At 31.3% G+C, this 20,304-nt stretch overlaps 2 protein-coding genes across 2 annotated transcripts; one reads left to right on the top strand and one right to left on the bottom strand.

Annotated features, from left to right (window-relative positions):
• The first annotated feature begins 682 nt into the window (after positions 1–682).
• Positions 683–6,220, top strand: LOC145134395 (transcription factor bHLH35-like). Its single transcript, XM_079069245.1, has 5 exons — positions 683–847; positions 932–1,097; positions 1,353–1,583; positions 1,672–1,842; positions 5,900–6,220. The coding sequence occupies exons 1-5, from the start codon at positions 783–785 to the stop codon at positions 5,987–5,989; spliced, it is 723 nt and encodes a 240-aa protein (XP_078925371.1). The 5' UTR covers positions 683–782; the 3' UTR covers positions 5,990–6,220.
• A 4,967-nt stretch (positions 6,221–11,187) lies between these two features.
• ATLIG4 (DNA ligase IV) lies at positions 11,188–17,650 on the bottom strand. Its single transcript, XM_079068009.1, has 26 exons — positions 17,157–17,650; positions 16,627–16,718; positions 16,461–16,546; positions 16,225–16,361; positions 15,790–15,864; positions 15,614–15,705; positions 15,451–15,522; positions 15,298–15,377; positions 15,169–15,213; positions 14,933–15,088; positions 14,780–14,855; positions 14,571–14,695; positions 14,455–14,489; positions 14,266–14,324; positions 14,087–14,170; positions 13,910–14,005; positions 13,760–13,808; positions 13,599–13,686; positions 13,285–13,482; positions 13,085–13,210; positions 12,902–13,001; positions 12,722–12,827; positions 12,507–12,637; positions 12,266–12,427; positions 12,028–12,189; positions 11,188–11,956 (listed from the first exon to the last, which is right to left on the bottom strand). The coding sequence occupies exons 1-26, from the start codon at positions 17,487–17,489 to the stop codon at positions 11,365–11,367; spliced, it is 3,357 nt and encodes a 1,118-aa protein (XP_078924135.1). The 5' UTR covers positions 17,490–17,650; the 3' UTR covers positions 11,188–11,364.
• Between the last annotated feature and the right edge of the window lie 2,654 nt (positions 17,651–20,304).

The following is a 20,304-nucleotide window of genomic DNA, read 5'->3' as shown; positions in this document are numbered from 1 at the left end:
CTTTAGGTTTTTGCCACAAATGTTTAGTGAATTTGACACTTTTAGTCCTTAAAGTGAAAACTTTTACAATTTTGTGTTTTGATTAAGTTTTTGTTCTTTTAGGGTTTTGCCACAAATCTTTAGTAACTTTGACACTTTTCGTCCTTGCAGTGAAAAATTTTATATTTTGGTGTTTTTGCCACAAATCTTTAATAAATTTGACACTTTTCGTCCTTATAGTCAAAACTTTTACATTTTGACATAAAAAACACAAAAAACCTCCTTTAGAATTTTGCCACAATATTTTCTCAACTTTGGCAACTTTCACATTATTGCCACAACATTTTTGGATTTTCTTCACCAGTGTCCCTTCTTTTGGTTATCATACACTTTGGACATCTAATATTAGGGGTTGTCGACTTTCTCTCCTATTTGCGGTAATTTACACTTTCAACACGTATTTTTTAAAGTTTGCCGATTTTCCCCATATTACCCCAAAAACGGCGTAGCCGCAAGTTCTTTGCTAGTTGTAATAAACATAAACCATGGGGACTACATAACTACATGGTAATGAAAAAAAAGTCGTATGACTATTTCTCTATACCATAGGGACCACTCATGTAATTTAGTATAAACTATTTCATACTTAATAATTTCACATACTTTTCCAAAATTTCCGTATAAATAACCTGCCTGTCCCCTCACACAAATAGCATACTAGCATAGCATATAGCCTCCTGGAGTCCGGTTCCCAAAACTCAGACCACAACAATCTCTCACTCTTTCGCTATTCAAATTCTTCCATGGAAAACAATGGCGACAACAGAAGCTATTGGGAATCCTTACTCCAAACCGAAGATTATAATAGGTAATTTCAGTCTTCTTCTGCGTTTTCGATCTCTGATTATGATTCGATCTCTTCATCTGTTAACCGAATTCTATATATGTATAGTTGGGGCGGATTGGAAGAAACGCTTTCCAGTTACTACGACTCCAGCTCGCCGGACGGATCTCAGTCGGCGACCGCCTCCAAAAACATCGTCTCCGAGAGGAATCGGAGGAAGAAGCTCAATGATAGGCTTTTCGCTCTCAGAGCAGTGGTCCCTAAGATTAGTAAGGTGTGATCCTCCACACTTGATTAAATTATTTTAAATCTATAGTATATATGCTGCCTCCACTTACACGTTGCCTCTTTTATAATTTAATAATCATTCGCCCCAAACTTAAAACCACGTAATTATATTTCTCGATTTCCATATAATGCATTTTTTTCCAGTAGTTTCTACGTGTACTTTTTCGATTCTTCAACAATCTTCATTCAATATGATCATAATCTGCGACTTTTTTTATATATATATATTTCCATTTCATAGATGGATAAGGCGTCAATAATTAAAGATGCGATTGAATATATTCAAATATTACACGATCAAGAAAGAACAATCAAAGCTGAATTGATCCAACTCGAGGCTCAAAAATTAGAGTCCGATTTGGATTTCGGTCAAGAAGCAGGGTTTATTCCAATGGAAAGATCAAATAAGAAAAGACTTGTGCAAGCCTTGGATCCAAGTGGATCAAGATCATATCCCATTGAAGTCCTAGAAGTAAGTAATGATTTGATACAGATGAACATTTTGTATTGTTTTGATGTTTTTTTGAATCATTGAAAAGAAACAATGGTGGATTTGACAGTTAAGCGTGTCATCTGTGGGAGAGAAGACAGTGTTGGTGAACTTAAAATGTAGCAAAAGAAGAGACACAATTGTGAAGCTTTGTCAAGTGTTTGAATCTTTAAAGCTCAAGATTGTCACTGCTAATATGTCGGTTTTCTCTGAAATGCTTTTCAACACTCTCTTTATCCAGGTACCTCTTTTTTTTTTTTTTAAATATCATGCAAATATTTATAACTCCTTGATCTAATTGTATATATAGCCATGTTAGATATATAACAAACTTTTTATGTTGATATATAACAAACAAACTTTTTATTTTGAAAAAAAAAAAAATTTCGTTTTGTTGTCTTTTTCAATATTTAAGTTTATTTTTATCCAAAAATTTCAACATGGATTATTTGAATAATTTAAGGTAGCACGCATTAAATAATAGATGCTATGTTAGCTATTTTATCAAATCTCAAATTTAATACGTCTTTCTTCTTCAGAGAACTTACGCCTGGTTCCCGAGTTTAACAAAAAAAAAAGAAAAGAAAGTCATGAGAGAAAAGAATAGAAAGGAAAGGAAAACAAAATTTTCTTCTGTGTTCCCGAGTTGAAGAGAAGTGGAAGAAAAATGAATCATTTTGTTCTTTCTTTCCAAATCCTCCCAAATCGGAAGGAAAGTTAGGAGAGAAATTAATCCTCTCATTTCCCTCCACTTCCCTCCTTTAATGAAACTCGGAAACACCAATTTCTTTTATTTTCTTCTCATTTCCACCCATTTCCTTTCTTTTCTCTCGTTAAGTTGAACTTGGGAACAGGGTATTAATGTGAGAAACGTGCTTTATTTTCTAAACTATAAAGATAAGAATATTAATTGGAATAAAATAGAAATTATTAAAATATATCAATTCGAATTTGATTTGCTTTAAATAAAATTGTAATAAAGTTATATTTTATGTAACAAGTAGTAGAAGGGATTCCAAAATTTGATCTTTGAGTTGGAATGGGAGGCTTCATATTTGTTTAATCATTAGTGGTAGGATGAGCAAATACTTATTAGAACCCAAAATTTGAGTCCAATGTGTACTGAATATATATAAAAAAAAATTAAATTTTTTCCTATCTTTTATATCTACAAATATTCTTACCCATTAATATTATTACAAGTGTCATCATTTCATATTTTTTGAACTATCTCATTAAGAGTATAGTAGAAATATATCAAATCAAATTAAATTGAATGGTGAAATGATGACACGTGTCATAATATTAATTGGTAGAAATATTTGTAGGCATAAAAAGTAGGAGGCAATTTAATTTCTCAAAAAAAAAATGGTTCTCAGATTTATATATCAATAAATTTATTTGGTTCTGATTAGTCTGATTCTGAAACCGAGCTTTCTTATAGTAGGTGTTATAATTTGTGCTTAAATTTATATAAATCTTTACAAAAAAAAGTTTAGTCTGCAAAAATATATCATTTTTCTATATAATAGAAAAACAACATAACTAATATCTTAGATAACATGGTATTTTTTTTTCTTTTACCTAAAAAAAAAAAAGTTAGGAAGAAATCCCTACAATAATTTGGTCATAAATTATAGTATCTTTCAATTTATTGGTTATCTTAAAGAGTGTAACATTTCATTTTTTAAAGTTGTAGGCTTGTTGTTAAATGGACCCACGTAAAAGGGTTCACTTCCTTTTAATTCACTAAAAACAACCTATGAATCTAGAACAATCAATGATAATATAATATAATATGATAATAAATTATATTATTTGCATTATTTATCATAGAAAAGCAAAGCTAATAAAATACTATTAATTTTATTTATTAACATTTTTTAAATTAATAATATAATATAGGAACTTATCAATATAATAAGAAATCCAGATTTTATCTTTAAATAAGATCAAATTTATTTTAATACCATTTAATTTGGAAAAGTTATAAAATTTGTCAATTAATAAAATTAGAAAAAACATACGCTAGTTAAATAGTCATTTTTAAAACATTGAAAATCATGTTTGGATATCTATGACATTTTTAATAAGTTAGTTTGTTATTAACACAGATAAGTGGATTTATAACGTTGAATAACTTAATTTATTTAAAAATATATATTGTACTTTAAGTTGGTTGATTAATGTTTTAAAAACTATTAATAGAAAAGCTCATGTTATTATCCGATTGCCAAATTAACTCCAGTACCAATATTTTTAAAATTATAAATGTTAAAATCTTTGATTTAAAACTAAAATTTGATTAAAAAACAAATTAAAATATAAATTATAAATATAAAAGTAAATAATTGACTCTCGATTTCATGTAATCAATTTTTAATAACAAAATATGAACATCATTATTTATCGTATTTTAGTTAAATAATAATATTAATAACATGATAAGAAAAACTTTAATTGTTATAATGTTTAAGACATAAATAATAATAATAAAATAATTATCTGATAAGCACAAAATTAAAAAAATAAATAATTACAATATTATATGCTAAGACTGTTAAGATTGCCACTGAATAAGTAAATGGTGCATTATTGTTAGCCATCTTAATCATTGTTGTTCAAATATGAAATAATGAATGGATGAAAACAATCGAAATTAGGTGGTGTTTTAAAGATGATGAATACAGTCGTTAGTCGTATAAGTTTGATTGGTTGTATATCTTTATAAATATATTTTTTTAAATACATACTATTACTTTAATATTTGGCGAAGATATATTTTTTTTTTAAACTTCTTATAACTAGATATCTGGTGTATCTAAAACACTTCAAAAAATCATTATAAAGATTAGTATGTATTAGCATGTGTAGCTCAAAAACGTCAAAATAATGAAATAAAATGGATTTATATATTATCGTTCGCTATGAATTTAACTTGATATTAAAAAAAAAAAAAAAAAAAAAAAAAAAAAAAAAAAGTGGAAACAAATATATTGATAGCTAGATTCTAAGTTGTCTTTTTGTTTGTTTTGCTTTCTTGGCTTTTAGTTGGTTCTCTTCATGTTGACTGGTCAGGGTGTTTCTAAAGTCACTATAACATATTTTTATAATAATTTTAATCAATATTAACAAAAACAAAAACAAAAAAGTAAATAAAAAATCCCCAACATAGTTTGTACGAGGTTAATAAAAATTAGTGAAATCGCAGGCTATAAATGATTAAAAAAATGGAAAGGTGTGTATCTTATAATTATTACAATAATAACAAGAATCAAAGAATTAAAAAAATCGAAGTGTTCCGTAAAATCTGGGAAGAGAGTTGTCTTAAGAAATAAATAATTAGATATGTTATCCTGTCTGTATAAATTTTATATTTATTTAATTATATAGTTTTATGAAAATATTTGTTAATTAGATTTTTATTCTTAGCATCATATGAATGACATTTTCTTATAAAGTAACATACATTAAATACAACAACATGTTATCTATTTTGTCAGATCTTAAATTAAATACGTCTTTCTTCTTCAGAGAAGTTAATGAGAGAATCATGCTCTAATTTTTAAACAATAAAGATAAGTATATGAATCGGAAGAAAATAGAAATATAATAGACTATATCAACATGATTACTTGAAATAATAATAATCGTAATAGATGTAATGGTAGGGGTACCATATTTGATTATTGAATTCGGTAGTTATTGTGCTTACGTCTACATAATCTTTTACAAATTTGTTTACAATTTTATAAAAGTGGATTCTTTAATGGTGATGTAAATATGTATTTACAAAAAAAATTATGACGGGTATCTTATATTTACCTCCAAAAAGATTTATTAACTATGAAAATCTCTATTAAATAATTTGAAAGTATATATATTATTGCTCTTCTCTTAAATAATTTATATTTTAATGTGTTTATATAAAACACAAAAAAAAAACATGCATAAAATACAGTTTCTTAGTGTAGATGTAATATTCCATTAGTTTGAGTATATTACTAAGTAAATCCGCGAAAGCGATTATTCCAGTTGTCATTTTATCCATTATTGTTTAGTGTAATATAAATTATAATAATCAGTAAACGTTCAAAGTGACTATGACCTATATTTTTTTTAAATGTTTTTAACCAATAACATAAATGAAAAACACATTGTTTTGTGTTTTTTGACAAATATTCAAATCTGACGGAGCCTCTTGACTTTATTCGACCTTAGATCATGTATTTTGACTTTATAACCCTTAATTTTGGTCATATAATAAGTATATAATTTTTACATACCTTATGTAACAGGCCGATGAGGAAGAGACGGATTTTCTGAAAATACAGATAGAAACAGCGATATCTGCTTTAAATGGTTCTCAAAGTCCGATGAGTATGTGAAATAGAATAAATCTACTTACTACAATTACCAAAGGGTGTGTTGTAAATTTATGAGAGATGTAACGTACGTATCATATCCCTATATTTATTTATCTATACATATAAGAATGATTTATGTTAGGTTTGATGGTAGCATCATAGTTATAACTAGGCCTCTTCTTCTTTTATTATGTTTTTTTTTGTTCTTTTTCTAGCAATTGAGTGCTTAAATCTTAATTACTTTGTTTCTTACCTAGGGCTTTTTTTGTATGTTTCTTTTTCTTCATATCGGTGTACAAATATATCACCAAAATATGAGGTTGTGTAATGTGCATTGTAATGAGACTGTTTTTACTTTTTAGTATGAACAAAATAAGAATTGTGATGTTTTGTCATACCCAAGAAGGTGGAAAAATAAACACACGAATAAAACAAGAAAATTTGAGTGGAAACCCAAAAAGGGACTAATATCAATCTTGAATTCCGACAATGTGAAGGGAGTACAAAAAAGCGATTAAATCGCCAAAGGGAAGAAAGGAGGAAAATACGATGAAGGAGTGAATCTAATGGCTTTAATCATACTCTAAATTCCTAATAGTTAGCTAGGAAACATTCCTAACTAAATGTGTAACAATCTAATAACTTCCTAATATTTTGTAATTTTCGGAACTCACATAAAATAATAAACAGGCAAAAGGAATAAAAACTGTTGCATAAATACGAAAAGTACATACAAATTGTATGTAGTACAACTAAATGCAACACCATTAGAATAGGTTGTATTATGACATCAACATATTGTCATGCAAGAGAAAGGTACCAAATTTGATTATTGAATTCGGTAGTTATTGTGATTATCTGTATTAACTTTTACAAAACAAGTTTGTAAAAAACGAGTTTTGTATAGTCATACATGATACATGTATAGTTGTAAAGCAATCACCACACTAACAATAACTGAAAATTAATATATATTCCTTACACGTATAGAACACTCAAAATCGTTTCAAGAGTTATCTTTTTAGTACATTGTCTTAGATTGTGTTTGGTTGTATAAATTATTTTTAGTTTTTTTTGGAAAAGTTATTGCAGTATACATTGAAAAAAATTTCCAATAAAAAAAATTTGGTTAAAACTTTTGAGGTTTTATTTTTCGTTTTAAAAAATTAAAAAAAAATGTTTTGTTGTGTATTTCTATCATTTTTCATTTCCAGTTTTTGTTATCTTAAATAGGGTTTAAATTATTTTCGCTCCTAGAAGCTGTCTCGGACCCTATCCCCTTCTAAAAATCCAAAAAAATAAAATAATAATAATAATAGCAAGGGTAGTTAATTGAGATATGATCATGTCCGATGAACAACGTAACAATATGAAGATCCGGCTGTGACTATGGGACTTCCGACCATGCAAACAGCCGAAGGCCACCATGATAACATCGGTAGAGATGAAAACCGTATGGGCAGCCAAGAACAAAGCAAAGGAGATAACCGCGTGGAAAGAAATCAAGAATTTATTTTTTGGAAAGAAATGCTCAAAACGCTCCTCCCAAAAATATCCAAGGAAAGTCCCATGATTGACATTATGGGAAATTGAATGAGATATTAATGGAAAAGCGATCATATGGCAATTTGGAAGGAAACACGTTGCATGAGGGTACAACTTGCAAGTTGCAATAATGAAGAGAACCACGTGCACCTAAGTCCCATCCATGTGGACCCTTATGTGGACCCTCAAAATAAATATAGCTAACTCAAGGGGAGGACTTTACTGCTGCAAATGTGGAGCTTCATGTGCAGCCTACCAGACAAGTGGATAATGAGCAAATGCCCTCCATTTGGGCCCAATCCCGAAGTTAACATATCAAACATATTTTGGTTCAAAGTCCAACAAAATTCATCAAGCTGGCACTGGCCCAATGCACCTACAAGATAATCTTAAAGACCCAAAAGCGACTCCTACCCTACCCATACTAAAAGAAATTCAACGGTTTTAGCCTTTTAGGTAAGTTTTCTACACACCTCATTTATCCTTCTCTTTTTCAAAATTGCACACTATCCCCTCCCCATTTGACCAAAATGATGTTTTTAAAAATCAAAAACCTTAAAATGCTAAGGTTGCGTTTAGTTACGGAAAAACAGTTTTCATTTTTCGTTTTTCGTTTTCTCTTTCCAATTTTCGTTTTTCGTTTTCGGTTTTCATTGGAAAATTTAGAAAACGCGTTTAGTTAAAACTTATTCATTTTTCATTTTCAGTTTTAGAAAATTAGAAAACGCATTTAGATGTGTATTTTTCTATCGGATTTCATTTTTAGAAAACGGTAGCGGTGGTAGGGTGGGCGTGGGGACGGTGGCGGTGGTGGGGGCAGCGGCGGGGGGCAGTGGTGGTGTCGATGATGGTGACGGTGGTGGTGGCGGCGGTAATTGTGGCAGTGGTGGTGATGGCGACGGAGGTGGTGCTGGTGATGGGGTAGTGGTGGTGGTGATGGGTATAGTGATGGTGGTGATGGTGATGGTAGGTCGGTGATTGTGGTAGTGTGGGTGGGTGTGTGGGTGTGGGGGGTGGGGGTGGGGTGGGGGTGGGGGTGGGTGTGGGTTTGTGTGGGGGTGGGGGTGGGTGTGGGTGTGTGTTTGTGGGATGTGGGTGGGTGTGCATGTGTGTGTTTGTGGGGGTTGGTGTGTGTGTATGTGTGTGTGTGTGTGTTTGTGGGGGTTGGTGTGTGTGTGTGGGGGGGTGGGCTTGGGAGTGAGTGTAGGTATGTAGGGGTGTGGTGGGTTGGGGGTATTAAGGTGAGGGTAGGTAGAGGTGGATGGGGTGGGAGTGAGTGTTTATATTTTAGAAAAATTTTGGAATTAGAAAAATGTGGAAAACAATGATTATCGGTTTTCCAAAAATTTCAAACTTCTTTGTAATTTTAGAAAACGGAAAATTTTCATTTTCCGTGAAAAATTTAGAAAAATAGACGAACTAAACGCGTTTTCAAAATTTCTCATTTTTCTTGGAAAATTTTTCCGGAAAACGGCCCATTTTTCTGCAACTAAACGCACCCTAATGATCTTCGGGACAATCCTCTATTTTCCCCAGAAACCATGTTGAAACATCTAATAATCACCGCTCCCAAACCGAAGGCAATAAAATAAGGGTCCTACTAATTAGACATCATATTCACTTATTCGACCCAACTATTATGAGTTTTCAGCTTTTTCAGACCTTGGGAATTGTAATTGCTTACTTTTTAATTTCATCTATTTTTACAATTGCAGTCACTACCTCGAAGCCATTTTTATTTTTTCAAATTTTTTTGAAGGTAAATGTCTTGTTGATACTAAAACTTATTTAATTTAATACCAAAATTTATTTCATTTCATCCGGCAATAAATGAGCATATGGATTATCATTTTAATTTAAAAAATAATAATAATAAACCATCATATTTTTGTTTATATAAAATCGAAACATTATTAACATAAAAATACACATACTGTAAATTATGGATTATCATTTGAAATGCTTTTACTTGATAGTGACTTTTGTACATAAATTACATATAAGTACTTTATAATATATTTATAAAAAATGATTTTTATAAATTGTATATAAATAATATAAAAAATATATAAAAGCTGTTTTATTTTAAATGTTTGATAACAAAAAAATTATCTCATTAAATATATTTTAGTAAAGTTTGTGATTAAATAGATTTAAGTAAAATTTGTAATTTGTATATTAAAAAAGGTTTCATCATTACTCCATAATTAATTAACAATTACAGAAAAAATCATAAAGTAAAAAAGTTATCATTATATTATAAAGATAATATTTAAGAAAAAAAAAGTTTAATGATTAGGGGGTCATTTTAGATAGTAGAGAGGGTCTTGTACCTTAATACTTGTACCTTAGTTGTTTTGTATTTTTTTTAATTGAGTGGGTTGAGAAAGATAGGATTTCCGTGTGTTGTGGGTTGGGAAAGATGAAGAAAAATCAAAGAGAAAAGCTGATGTGCCAGTGGGTTGGGTTGGGAGGGAATGACTCCCTCCTCCCTAATAGACATGATAATTATCTTTTTAAATTTAGTGACGATCACGTTATACACCATGTGATGGACAATAGGACTTGGACTATAAAAAACATCACATTTCTTCTTCAAAAATGGTGTCCCGTGGTTGATCTCCATAAAGCCCATATAGACCAAATCCATATTTTGCTTAAAATCCATGACATTCCTTATGAAGCATGTAACGATGAAGGTCTTAGCTACCTCGCTAGTAAAATAGGCAAACATTTAGCCAAGGATTCATGGACAGCCAACATGTGTACTTATGTTGCAGGTAAACCGACATTTGCCCGTGTTCTTATCGAGGTCCTGACTACGCCAAAGTGGATGGATATTGTCAAAAAATGCATCCCCGATCCTTTGACAAACACCTATATTTTGCAATCTTGATACTGAGAATGCTTAGAAAACCAAAATCCCCTTATGCCTAACAATCCTCTTCTTTTATCTCTGCTTTATGCGTCTTTCCTCCCTTTTCTAACATTTGATCACTCACTTGCTCTTCTTTCTCTCCCTTCTCATTCCCTTATTAACCAAAACCTTTTAAATTTTCTAACTTTCTTATCTCCAAATCTGGTTTCAAAGAGATTGTTACTTCCAGTTGAGACCCCACATCCCTAGGCACCATATGTACAGATTGTCTCAAAATCGCAAACGTCTGAAAGGTCCCCTGAGAAAACTGTTACACAAGTACGGAAACCTTTTCACAAAGGTCACCAATATTTTCACCAAGCTTGAGAGAGTCCAAATTGACCTTGACCGAGATCCTCATAATAAAGATCTTCGTGAAAATAATAACCGATTCCTCAATGCCTATAATGAGGCTTGCCTTAACAAAGAGAGATTCTTGAAAAAAAATCTAAGGTTGATTGGCTTAGAGAATGAAACAAAAACTCTTCATTTTTCCATAAATTTGAAGAAAGAAAACTATAGAAAACAATAATTATTAGTTTTTAGAAAAGTTTTGAAAATAGAAAACTGTGAAAAACAATAATTATCATTTTTTCAAAAAAAATTGTAATTTTAGAAAATATAAAATTTTTGTTTTTGGAAAAGTTATCAAACCAAACACGTTTTCAGAATTTACTCTTTTTAGAAAACTAAAGAAATTTTCACAATCAAACGCAACCTCGGTTATTGCTTTGAAAAGAGATAGCTTAAAAACGGCTAGGGAAAGATGAAAAGTTGGGAAACTATTTAGCAGCATTTCAACAATAAAAACAAACACTTCTGTCATTTCGCAAGATAAAACTTTAAAGAAGAAAGCTACACATAACACATAGTTTTACATATAATAGTAACAAAAAAACACACAAAGTGCAACTGCAAGGATGGTTTAATCTTTCTAGTCTTTTAGCAAATCCATTACCAAATCCTTGTAACTAACTTTCTTCTTCTTTGAAGGCCCAGGATTCGAATCCAAATTATGATGGATTTCTCTCTTGGGAATCGGTGGATCCATGATTGGACTTTCAATGGTTTTTGGTTCAAGGCTTGGAATCATGTCTAATAACATGGCTTGAAGAGGGTCTGGGCCCACCATTACTTCCAATTTATCACTTTTCTTATCCATAACATCATCATCATTTACATTAACATCTTTTACCAATGGCTCTGAATCTTCAACAATGGCATCTTGCATTTCATGTTTTTGCTTAATCCCTTGTTCTTCTTCTTCTTCTTCATCTGATATGTATTCGTGTATTTTGCGCGCCTTGTTTCCGGATCTTACCCTTGTTCTTGGAGGCTTGACACCTGTCTTTTTCCTAGTACTACTTGTTTTTGTTTTGGTTGGTCTTCCTCTTTTGTTGACTGATGCAGCCGCCTTTTCTTGTCTCTTTATGTCTTCTTTATCTAAAGCTGATGCTTCTTCATCAACTGTGTTTTTCTTCTTCTCTTTATCTTCTTTCTTCAAGCTCAACAAGCTTTCATTTTCACTGCAATTTACAAAGTTTCAACAGGTTAAATCGTTTATCAATATTCAATAAGAAAGAATATTTGAACTTACTCAGATGAAGTTGATTCCATTAATAAACCACTTGGGCTTGGCTTCAAAATATATTCATCCTCTTGAAGCTTTTCATCTTTCTCCAAACACTCTTCTAGCCATTGACAATCAACCATATGCACACTTTCATCCCTTAAAAGACGCCTCTCTGATGCTGAGAAACTACACAAACAATATCAAAAGATTAAAAAAACATAAAAACACATTATATATTTTTAACAAAAACAATTTGATCTACCTTCTTGCTATAGTATCAAACTCAACTTTAAATCCTGGTAAAGACATCACCACTAAATGAGTAGCATTTGAAATATAATTGCTGATTTTGGCACCACAAAAGGAAACTTGAAGCTTCATTCTTTTCATTGTTAGTTTAAGTAAATCTTCCCAATCCAAACTCCTTCATGTAAAAATAAATAATGTTAGAAAAGTTTTTTGATGAAAAAAAACAAGTTGAAAAAACTAAAAAAGGAGCTTACAGAGAGTTTTGTGGTATATAGAAGTACATACAGCACCCATTGAAACGTGACCATTTATCAAGAGGACAATATTTCTTCTTATAATGATCTATGGCTTTAGAATCTTTGGATCTTTTTATATTATTCAAAAGCTGGAGAACCATAAATTAAAGAAATGTAGAATATCAAATTTAAAAACAAAGGAAATTGGATGCTATGATTTTGTTTCTGATTACCTGTTTCAGATCTTTAATGTCAATATCCATGAAATACGAGTCTGAAAATTCATCAATCTCTTCCTGTAGCTTCTTCTTTGAAGACTCAGAAATGACAAGGAAATACCTGTTATACCCCTGAAACAATAAATCAAACTGAAAACACAAAAGGGCATATATAGAGGGTGAAGTGGTAATTACTTGGGTTGTAAAGGGACAAGTTTTTTGTGTGAACAACAATCAAGAAGCCATGAGTAGTGGATAACATCACCATGACGTTTTGCAGCTTGAAACTTAATCCCTTCAAGAAAAAAATAAAAAAAACCATGTGAATCTTTTCAGCAAAGAAAAGGGAGAATAGAGTAAAATGACGAAAAAGGTCACCTCTAGTTTCTGCAGCGATACAGTGAGTAACCGAATTATTCAAATTCATTGAAAAAGTACCACCATTTTCTGCAACCATTTTGTGAAGTGAATCCAAGGAATGTGTTGAAGGGACATTTGCAAAGTCTATAAACTTCAGTTTAGGAAATACTAAGTATAGTTTTATTATTAAATATAAAAACTGAAAACTGGAAGGATACAGAACATCATATTTGAGAAAATTAAGGTTTGTCCTTTGACTTGAGAAACATCAGTTTGAAGGAGATGAGAAGGAACAATAGAGCCACTCTTCTTCTTCTTCTCTCCAACTCTTGATTTTGATCTTTTTGGTTGATTTTCCTGTTGATTTCCTCCCCATTGTGTTGTATGATTGCTAGAATGCACCAATTCCACAAAAGCTGCAACAATAACAATAGCAATGTAGTTTTATATTTTTTTTTAGTTGGTGTATAAACATCATACTTTTATTTATTAGAAAAAAAAAAAAGAAGAAAAAATTAAGTAACCAACTTACATTCCACATCAAGGCATTCATGCCAAGGTTTATCATCCCTCACTTTATCTATACGAGGAAATCTCAAGCTATATGGAGCAGCAAAAACCTGAACAAAAAATTTATATTTAAAAAAAAAAAAAAATCATCATTTAAAAAAATGTAAAATTCCAAAACTACACCTCAGAACGAATTGTACGGATGTCACTAGTGATGGAAAGTATGATTGACCTGTGTTTGGCCAAGAAAGACCAAAATGGTGAAAAATATTCAATTTTAAAAAAAAAAATAATAATAAATATATAAATTATTATGGGAAAAGATATACTAACTTTTCAGGACTATCAATCCAGACATCTGGTCTTTCTTTTGAGTTATTTGTGACCTTATAATAACTAGGAGGACCCTTCTTTGGGTATTCGTTTTTCCTGCAGTAATAGTATTTTTTATTAAAAAACTAATAATTAAAATAACTAGTCTTATTTATCATATATTATATTATATTATACCTGAAAAAAGGCTTTAATTTATTTACAACCTCATCAAGCTCCTTATCAGATAGCCCAGTACCCACTCTGCAGAAGGAAACAAACCTGCAAATAAATCATATTTTATTCAGAATTTCAATTATTAATAAAAAAAATATATAATTTTTTAGTTAAATTAATGATCTAGAAACAAAATTTACCTCCTAGGGTAGGTGTCTTTGGCTGGGCGTTCTGCTAGGCCCATCAAAAATTGAGCCACCTGAAATTTTAGAGTAATTTATATTTCATTACTAAGTATATATATATATATATATATATATATATATATATATATATATATATATATAAATAATACAAGATAATAAGATAAATTTAGGATGTGTCCTCACCTGTCCACCACGGCGACCTGACCCATAATATCCACCTAAAATCAAATACTTTAATAATTATATAATCACAAATTAAATTTTTTAAAACAAATAAACATTTTGAAGAAAATAAAAACCTATAATGAGAACATCCAAATCAGATCCAGCTCTAACATATTCAGGTTTTAATTTCATCCACTTGCCACTTCGATCACTAGGCTCCCATTTGGACCCAAGGTCTTTCAAAACAATTCCTTCATCTCTATATTTACAAAAATATGTATAATTAATTATATAATGAATATTACATGGTATTAGTTAATTATATGAAATTAAAAGCATTAACCTGTTCTCAATTGTTCTTTTAAAAAACGTCTCAACATCATCAACAGTATGAGCAACACGTGACCAACATGGTTCCCCTGAAATTTCCATTATTCATTACAATTTACAAAATGCTAAAAAAAATTTAAAATAAAAATAAATATTTATTATTTACCAGCAGTTGTATGAACATTAAGACCACCATCAGGAACCAAAATCTCCAAACTACCCTTGATTGGCTTCACAACTTTTTTTAAAAGTTGATGGCGTTCTTTTAAACTTTGATGTATAACACTTGTGTCCCCATCATATAAAATATCAAATGCAACATCTACAAATTTCCAAAATCAAGGTTTTAACATATTTTTTTTTAAAATAAATATAAATATATATTAGCATATGAAAGGATACAACATAATTGTCGTTCACTCGTGAGTCCCTCTCTTGCTGCTTTGGCTGCAAAAAATAAAAAAGTCAAAATTAGTCAAACATGATGAAACATTAGGAAGCTATATAGGGATGATGAATATTTTTCAAAACCTATTTCTTGATTTGAACCAAAATCAGCAAAACGATCAGTTGATGTGTCCCAAACTAACATTTCTCCATCAAGTATACACCTGAAAAAGATGAATAATTACAAGACAACTTTAAAATCTAATTGAGAACAGAAGATAATTTTTATATTTTTACCTGTCAACAAGAACATTCTGGATAATAATGTCAGACATTCCATGGATATATTCAGGATGATCAAGAAAATTCCTGCAACATCAAGAAAACTTGTATTGTTTAGTTTTTTTTAACAAAGAAAAATACATGGTGGATAATTATTTAGATTTGAAGATGTATGTACCTTGAAAAAAAGTGTATATCTTTTCCATTTTTATGGATTTGGATGCGATCACCATCAAATTTGCACTCAATCACAACTTCTTTTCCATGAAGCTGTAAATTATTTGAAGAAAAAATATTACTAAAATAATTTTGAGAAGAATGAGATCTTTTATTAAATAAAAAGAAAGTGTATACCTTTTTCCATGCACTAGCTGCATTAGCAACTCTAAAAGCCAACTGAGGGCGTACAGCTTTTCCAACCTCTATATCCTGCAAACATAAATCTCATTTTAATAAATTAAATGAAAAATGTCCAAATGAACTTAAAATTTTGTTTCTTTTTGAATAAATGTAACTATTATGACTATTTACTTTGAGAAAAGAATGCTAAATTGATGAAATAGAAACATGTCTTAAATTGATGAAATAGAAACATGTCTTAAATGATAATAGTTAAGACATGTCTTTTTGAATAAATCTTTGGGTCCAAATGAACCAGTAAAAGCTTTACTTCAACCCCTCCCAACAGTTATTTATTATACAAATTAATTTTGTTTATTTTTCTAAATTGATGAAATAGAAACATGTCTTAAATGATAAATAAGGATATAAATTATATATATTATATACCTGACGTTTGTGGCGTTGATTTCGATCCCTCAACCTTTCACAAACTAATTTTAGGTCACATGTGACATTGAACAAGTCTTCAGCATCAGGGTGAAATTCATGAAAGATGCTTTTCTCACTGATTCCCAACTTAAGATCTTTATAGGAAATTGGAATAAAGAGGTTAAAATAATACTACATAGTAATAAATATCCAGCTCTAAAAACAGTTATTGACGATAAATAACACTACCAAACCTTTAAGGATAATCATAACAATCCACTTCATTTCTTGTGCATTTGTTTTCTTGATCAGATCAGAGAGAATGAAAATCTTCTCTGCTCTGTGGTAACACCACAGATAAATAATTATTTTGATTTTTACAGATGGGGGTATTTTGGTAAATAGATGACACAGGCATACCTATTTTCACTTGATGCTAATCGATCAAGCAACTCATTTAACTCTTTAATTGTTAGATCTCCAGAAATCATTCCCTGCCTTCTTTGAAGAACCTGTTCAGACCCATACATAAGGATCGTTCAAATTTATCTCTGAAGATTTAAAATACATATCTTAATATGAAACTTCATCAAACTGCATCTTTTGTTTGGAATAGATAAAGCTAAAGTACAGATTGTTTACACATTCCACAACTAAAGCTATGCTATCGTTATTTATATAACTTTCCATATTGATTTTGTTCCAAAGCATCATTGTATAAGTTATCCAATGAAGTACAGAAGTAGCCACTTTTCGTGTAAAATAAAGAAATATTTCATGAGTTTGAGGTAGAAAACGACTCAAATTTCGGAAGATTGTTAACTAATGCTACAAGCAAACAATCAATCTGGTATAGAAAAGGCCGAATTCATAAATTCATGTTTTTTTTCCTTAGAAGAGGGTAGCTCTACGCAAAATAAAAGAAAGAAATTTCAGTAAGTTTAGTAAACCTCAGAAGCGACGAGTGAGAAGTTGCCGGCATTAACACCAGTTTTGGCCCCGCCTTTACGCCAATTGATGAGGCGAAGAGCATCTGGTGATTCTCTGGACATTCCGAGGGCGTCGATGATACAAGTAGCCAGCACCGACTCCTTCAAACCGTAAGATCCTCGCTCTCTGTCGAGACTCGGGAGGATTAATCTCACAGCGGAGAAGTAATCGACGGGTTTACAATACGTGTCGAGGAATTTTCGAAACTTGGATCGCTTTTTTGTTGAAGATTTGGACTTCTGAATCCAGTTGAAAAGACTGCACATCACGCTGAACTTCGTCTCCCCTGACATTTTTGATCGAAAAAGGGTTTTGTGTGTGTAAACTATTTGTTTGTGTCTGAAATATTTCGAATTTTGAGATTTATATACTCGATCGATTGATGCACCCCTCCAACTAAACTTCGCATGGAAGTTTTGTTTTTGTTTCCTTTTATTTGCGTCTCACATAAACTTTGAAAGTCCCATCTTTTTACCTTGTTTGTTTACCTCTTAATTGAGAATTAAGATATAAGGCGTTTGGAAGCATTTTATTTTTTACATCTTAAACTCAAAAAAACCTCATAATTTTTTAGACTTGGCATTGTATCTGAAAAAATAAAAGGGCACACTCTTTTCCGTTTTTCCCAAAAGCGTATGCCCTCCTTTTTATTCTATTTAACGAGTCAACATCTTCTTCCCTCCTAACCATCTCCGACGACCTGCAACCGTCCGCCACTACTCTTGCCACCGGCCAGTCACCGCCTCTGCCAGAGCCGTTGCCTGCGCCGGCTGCTCCGCCCTTCATTCCCGTTAGTCTCGTCGACAACATCAGGTAATGGTTCTCTAAAATCGACTTTTGCTAGGGTTAATTTATGAACCTATTTCTGAAATTGATGTGTTGGATTGAAGTCTATACTTGAAATCATGATGCTTTTTTGGGTCTTTGTGATTTTTTACTGTGATGCTCTTTTCGGTATTTATCTTTTCGGTGTGTTGGATTGAAGTCTACACATGAAATCGTTTTCCCCTCTAATTTGCTGTTACCTTTGACACATGATTTTGAAGATTGATTCTTTTCCATCGGCTGTTAGAATTGTTATTTTCATGAAACCTGCAATGGTGTTTTCTAGTATCGACAAGTGTATTTTTGGAATCAATGGTCTTGATTTTTGCTGATGGAAAGTTGTTTTGATCGTGAATCATTAGAATCAAATCACAGGTTTTAAATCTTTGTTGATTTATTTTTGCAAATGGGTATTTTACCAGGGCATGTGCCAAAAATTGTTGAGCTAAAAGCTAGCAGGCCTTCTTTCAGTTCATGAACGGAATGATGTGAAGAAATACTTCATCGGCAATGGGTTTGCTTAACAGGTTGATGTGCTGGCAATTAATTATTTTTATAGGTAACAAAATGGTTGGTTTTCACATACTGACATTAGACGGGGATGAAATTTGGCTGATCGGACTATTGTAACAAGAAGTAGCATTATATTTCTAGTTATTATATTATTATTGCATTTTATTTCCTATTAAAATATTGAAAATAGAATGCTAGAATTGGTTGAAAGTACAATGTTGTAATTGAAAGAAATGATAAAGAAGGGTAAAATGGTCATTTTTATCATTCAGCACAACAAATTCAGAGGTTCCAACAAAACATCATTTTAAAATTCAGATCTTAAAAATTCAGACTCTCTTAGAAATTCAGACATCTTAAAAGTTCAGCTCTTAAAAATCCAGATCCTGCCAAACATCCCCTTAATCTTCGTCTCCATATATATATGACTATATCTATACTCAAGGCCGAAAGGTGCTGCTGAACAGGCTCGTAACTTTATAGGGCCCAAAATTTTAGATGTGTTATGCTATAGTATGTAGAGGCCCAAAGGATTTAGGGATACACTTAGCCGTCGCCTAGACCTGGCAATCCGAGACACGAATACATGAACTTGTGAGAGACACGACACGACACGAATACATCTTGAAAATTGAGATAAAACTTATCTCTCATCATGTAATCGTATTGTGTCACATTCGTAGCTGACACGAATACACGAATTGTCAGCGTCGCCTATGGTGTGTTGATGACTCAAGACACAAAACAAGCGGGAAACTGGAACCTTAGGCGCTCTCCTTTCTCAGTCATAGTGTCATACGCAAAAAACTATGATGGAACTGAATCGATTGCCATCCCTGCAACGGTCTCAATATTACCAGCTTCAAAAACCAAAATTCTCCATTCCTCCAAGGCTTGAAATTAGAAACCTGAACTCACTCGCGCTCTCGTATTCTCGTTTACCAAAGAAATCAATTCGGCTTTAGGTAACAACCTTTAGATCAGAAGTAATTTACAAATCTCAAATCTTATTTTGTTTTAGATTTAGGGTAACGGCCTTATAGATTTTGTGATGCTACTTTAAACGGGAACATTATACTCCCTAGGAACAGCCTAGGATAAAAGAAGAAGAAAGATAAAAAGGAATAAAGCGATCGAAGGTTCATATTGGTAAATATTAAAGTAAAACTTCTTTACGCAAAGAAGGCATGCGATGAGTGGTTTGTTCATATATGAAGATAAACAATTATTATGTTTAAAAGATAGAGTAAATTATACAAATAGTCATTTAGTTTTATAGTTTTTTCCTGAAATAATCATTATAAAAAAAATCCTGAGATGGTCCCTACGGAGCAAACCTTGCACACAAATGGTCATTATCGTGGATGTCCGTTAGATGGATCCGTTAAATTGAAAGAATTTTGCATAAGGACTATTTCTGCCATTTTGTGAAAATTGTTTAAGGACCATTTATGAAATTTTATATAAAGCGATCGAAGGTTCATATTGGTAAATATTAAAGTAAAACTTCTTTACACAAAGAAGGCATGCGATGAGTGGTTTGTTCATATATGAAGATAAACAATTATTATGTTTAAAAGATAGAGTAAATTATACAAATAGTTATTTAGTTTTATAGTTTTTTCCTGAAATAATCATTATAAAAAAAATCCTGAGATGGTCCCTACGGAGCAAACCTTGCACACAAATGGTTATTATCGTGGATGTCCGTTAGATGGATCCGTTAAATTGGAAGAATTTTGCATAAGGACTATTTCTGCCATTTTGTGA

Source organism: Lactuca virosa, chromosome 8, assembly GCF_052849685.1.
Source record: "Lactuca virosa cultivar CGN04683 chromosome 8, Lactuca_virosa_CGN04683_v6, whole genome shotgun sequence".
NCBI classification, from domain to species: domain Eukaryota; kingdom Viridiplantae; phylum Streptophyta; class Magnoliopsida; order Asterales; family Asteraceae; genus Lactuca; species Lactuca virosa.
Note: the sequence above shows the minus strand (reverse complement) of the source record. Positions and strands in the feature narration are given on the sequence as shown.